This window comes from Pinus tabuliformis, chromosome J, assembly GCF_031772625.1.
Source record: "Pinus tabuliformis cultivar Carrire ecotype Pingquan chromosome J, CPIR1, whole genome shotgun sequence".
Taxonomy (NCBI): domain Eukaryota; kingdom Viridiplantae; phylum Streptophyta; class Pinopsida; order Pinales; family Pinaceae; genus Pinus; species Pinus tabuliformis.
In genome coordinates, this window is record NC_142295.1 from 1,057,505,836 (window position 1) to 1,057,510,176 (window position 4,341).

Genomic DNA, 4,341 nt, shown 5'->3' on the forward strand with positions numbered 1-4,341 from the left:
CATGCTACACAAAATGTTATGTTAACAATATTTTTATCTCAAGGGTCCTCTAACTGTTCCCATCACCTGTACTGGATTCTGATAAGAAATGCAGAAGACAGAAGTTTGGATCAAACACACGGGAGCTCACAAGTGCAGATCACCAGGAGCTCCCTCCAGCAAATGCATTCGCTTCAGTTATTATTCATTAATCATCAGAAATTAAATAGATACATAAGCATAAAACAGATTCCTAATTAATAGGAACTGAATGTCAAATAAGGAGAAAATCATAACTACTTAACCTATTCTCCATTAATTTCTAACATCCCCCCTTAATGGAGAAAAGGATTTTTAAACACACCTAAAATATCCCTAAACAAATCAATACTTCAGTCTTCCTAGTGGCTTAGTGAATTATAGTTCCTGTGTTGTGACTGCCCCACAAAATAAAGTTCAAAATGGTAAGAATTAAAAACACCATCCCCGGGAAGAAACAAGCAACCAACCATGCTACAGATCTCCAACCTGAAGAATCTCCCTGTATGGTCCTCCACATTCTAACAGCAACGTAACCAGCTGCAATTCCAAGGAAAAGATACAGCAAAATCATTCCTGTCAGAAGCATTCCTCTTGAAGCAGGAGACATGAACCCAAGAGCTGCAAAGAGTATTGTGACAACTGCCATTCCTGTAATTTGCACACCATCGCCCACCATGACACAAAGAAGCTTTGAATGATTAGGAGCTCTAAACACATCACCAACTACAAGCTTCCATCCAGAGAGCTCCTCAGCCATCTGTGCTTGTGCTTCCTTGTCCAATTCTTCATACTTGGTCAGGTCTCTTCTGACAGTTCTCAAAAAAATAACAAACACTATTCCAGCCAAAAATGAGATCACCATGAGGGAATTCAAGATAGAAAACCAGTGCACTCGCGCACCCTCCATCTTCAAATAAGCATCCCAACGTGAAGGCCATCTGATGTCAGATTTCTCAAACACCACCTCATTGACCTTATCTTCCAACTCCTGAAGACGCTTTAGAACAGATGGAAGAACATCTTTAGCAGTGAACTCACATGTAGTAGGATGCTGAGATTCCTCCTTAGGCTTAGTCTCATAATTATATACTATGGTCTTGGACTTCAGCTCTGCATTCTTATTTCCACTTGACCCTTTCTTTTTGATGCCATCTGTAGCAAAATTGAATACAGCAAGTATGCTCATAATGAAGGCCATAAAAAATGTTGTAATCTGCACAATGATCCCCTGGGGTGTTTTAAGATCATCTACGGGTAGGAAGACATCTTTCGATACCGGCAAATTTTCTCCATAACACTTTCGTTTCCAACTAATATCCACAGCCTTGTCGACCATAGGAACAGATTCATACTCCGAAAATCCATCAGAGGAATTTGCTTGCCAAGCAACCTTGCCTTCCTCATGAACAGGAGTTAACCGAGAAAGTCCAGGGCCCCTGTGTACTTTAGGAGAGACAACATCATCTACATCTGACCCTAACTCTGCAGTAGATGTATCACCACCCTTTGCCTTCGTATAATGTGGTTTACCATGCGAAATTGTCTTCCCATCAACAATTACGGTCACAATTTGCCTTGCAAATCTAGCTTCACCATGCACCAACTTCATTATCTCTGGATCCTTCCACGGTCCCTTGTCAGATGCAAGGCACCCTCCTTCTTCAGGACATACACAGTTGCCACCCAAGATCATCCATTGTTCCAGGAAACGCTGCTCATTTGGAAAAGAGCCCGCAGAGCGACCTGCATCTCCTATACACAGATTTGCTTTAGCAATAGAATACTTAGACAACCCAGGATATGATTCCAGAGCAGACAACTGTTTGTCAAACTGTCCGGTGCCATCCTCTGTTTTGTAACAATCGTCTGTCCCACCATCGACCTCAATAGGGGTGTCCACAGGTTTGGCCTTAACAACATCATCGACCGGCTTAATGTCCACAAAGGCAGACTCATTTCCGTCTTCACATATAGAAGAAACTTCTTGGGTATTTATTTCTTGAGCCAACTTGTAGAGTCCGTCTTCATTTGCAGACTTATTTGACGTCATCAAGGCTTGTTGAGGCGTACTTTTCACATCCAACTTGTAGAGTCCTATGCGAATACTTGTAGCAATGGGCTTCATCTGATCCAACAAATCTTTAATAATGCAATAAGATTTAAAAAATTCTACCTTGAGGTCCTGATCTGTAATCTTGGACACAGAAATCAGGTTCTTCTTAATGCCAGGTACATACCACACATCAGATATATTCCTGATCTTAGCATCAGGCAGAGTAACAAGGACATCTCCATGTCCCTTGATCTCGTATCCACTATTATCTCCAAGATAGAATTTTACTCCAGTATTGGATTCTTTAAAATTTCTGAACCATTGCTTTTTACCTGACATATGCGAGGAGGCTCCAGAATCCACGATCCAAATATCTGATTCATCCTCCTCAGTAGCAGTGTCACCCTCGGCCATAAATAGTTTAACATCCAGATTCTGATCTGGGTCTGTATCTGCGTCTGCATCTGCCAAATGACTTGCATGCCTTTTCTGATTGTACCTCTCTTGATTTGCCTTCTTCTTGCGACAAAATTTAGCAATATGGCCTATCTTACCACAATAAAAACATTCAGGAGCAGAGTCATTTCTATACGAGGTCATACCTTGTGGTGTCATTTCTGATGTGTTGCCCCTCCTCTGATCAGCCATCGCTCTCCCTTTTGGCTTGAACTTTGTTATCAATGCAAGATCTGGATCTTGAGGCTTGAGAGACGACCTCCTTTCCTCTTCATGTAGCAAAATTCCAGTAAGTTCTTCAAAACTTGGAGGCTTTTCCCTTGCATTCAATCCAGTTATAAACATCTGATAGTCATCTGTCATACCGTTCATGGTGATTGTCACCAGATCATCATTTGCCACAGTTTGACCAATATCAGATAGTTTATCTTTAACTTCCTTTATCCGAGATAAGAATGACGAAACAGACTCATTCTCCTCCATCTTGATTGAGAGGATCTTCTTCCTGAGGAACAAGGTTCGGCTGGTGTTCTTGATTTCATACATGTCTTTGAGAGTTGTCCAGATCTCATTCGTTGTCTTGCAATCCCGAATATGAGGGATGATGCAATCTTTAACTGACAATTTTAGTAGGACCTTTGCCTTCAGCTCCCTTTTCTCCCATTCTTGAGTTGTTGCTTTCATTCCACCATTTGCAACAGTTGGCTTACCTTCATCACCGATGACAATGCTGTAGGTATTCTGACCTTTAAGCAAAGTCTGAAGCTTAAATTTCCAATTTATGTAATTGGAACCATCCAATTTGCTGCTTTCATTTAAATAATCTGCCATCTGAGAATTCATCTTTGAAAAAAAACAGGCTACCCGGCAACTTAAAAAAAACGAACAACTCTCGCAACAACAGATGGAGTTTACTACACCAAAAAAAAATATCAACCAATAATACTGTGAAAGAAGGGCGTGCATAATCGAACATCGGCGGTGGCCATCTCAGATGTAACATACCAGAAAATCAGAGGAAGTTACATGGACACGACGCTCCATTTGGCATGTACCGCCAATCTGCTATGCATCGATTTGAAACTCATTGATATCGAACTTCAACCTGTGTATGTCTCTACTCGCCCCTTTGTCTGGAACAATTATGGACAATCGCGAGCTCCTGTGCAACGAGATACCAGTCCTGCTTACCTCCGAGCTGGAAAGCCCGTCAATAACCCATCAACAACGGGACGATGGTTAGCACATCCAACACTCTATTTTTTTTTGTGTAGAAGTGCTACTTGCTCTGCCAGCGTCTTAAAAAATGGCATATGACCAGGTGGGGGCCACCTGCACTCCCGTCTTCCACCCTCGCAGCCTCCACAAATTTTCTCAGATCGCGCAGGGTGGATCCTATTTCTGCTGCGTGGATCTCACGCAGCCCTCTTCACGACCTCCTCCACTGAGATGGGAGAGCTGCAGAAGGAACACACTTTATTATTTTTTTCAGCTCGGCACTCAGATAAATCTGGATTCTTCGTGGCTCCTCAGCAACTCTTTAGCTACGAATCAACTCATCCACGGCCTCCTACACGCCAGATCTCCTCAATCACAGAGACAGTCACCGCGAGTAGAAACTCTTCTAAACATACAATCGTCATGCATATACACCACGGTCTTGCAAAGATCTTCGCGACTGTACAATTGAAATCTGGGACTGTACAGTGGGATGGGTGCGTTTAGCCCTCCAATCCAACCAATGATTTCACCTCAATCTGTTCTCCACTTGGCAGCAGGCTTCTCACGTTGTAGACTCCCTTTCAGCAACA

At 42.5% G+C, this 4,341-nt stretch overlaps 1 protein-coding gene across 1 annotated transcript; it reads right to left on the reverse strand.

The window, feature by feature from the left end:
* Positions 1–217: 217 nt before the first annotated feature.
* Positions 218–3,373, reverse strand: LOC149230608 (uncharacterized). Its single transcript, XM_089381356.1, has 2 exons — positions 2,677–3,373; positions 218–2,160 (listed from the first exon to the last, which is right to left on the reverse strand). The coding sequence occupies exons 1-2, from the start codon at positions 3,371–3,373 to the stop codon at positions 389–391; spliced, it is 2,469 nt and encodes an 822-aa protein (XP_089237482.1). The 3' UTR covers positions 218–388.
* Between the last annotated feature and the right edge of the window lie 968 nt (positions 3,374–4,341).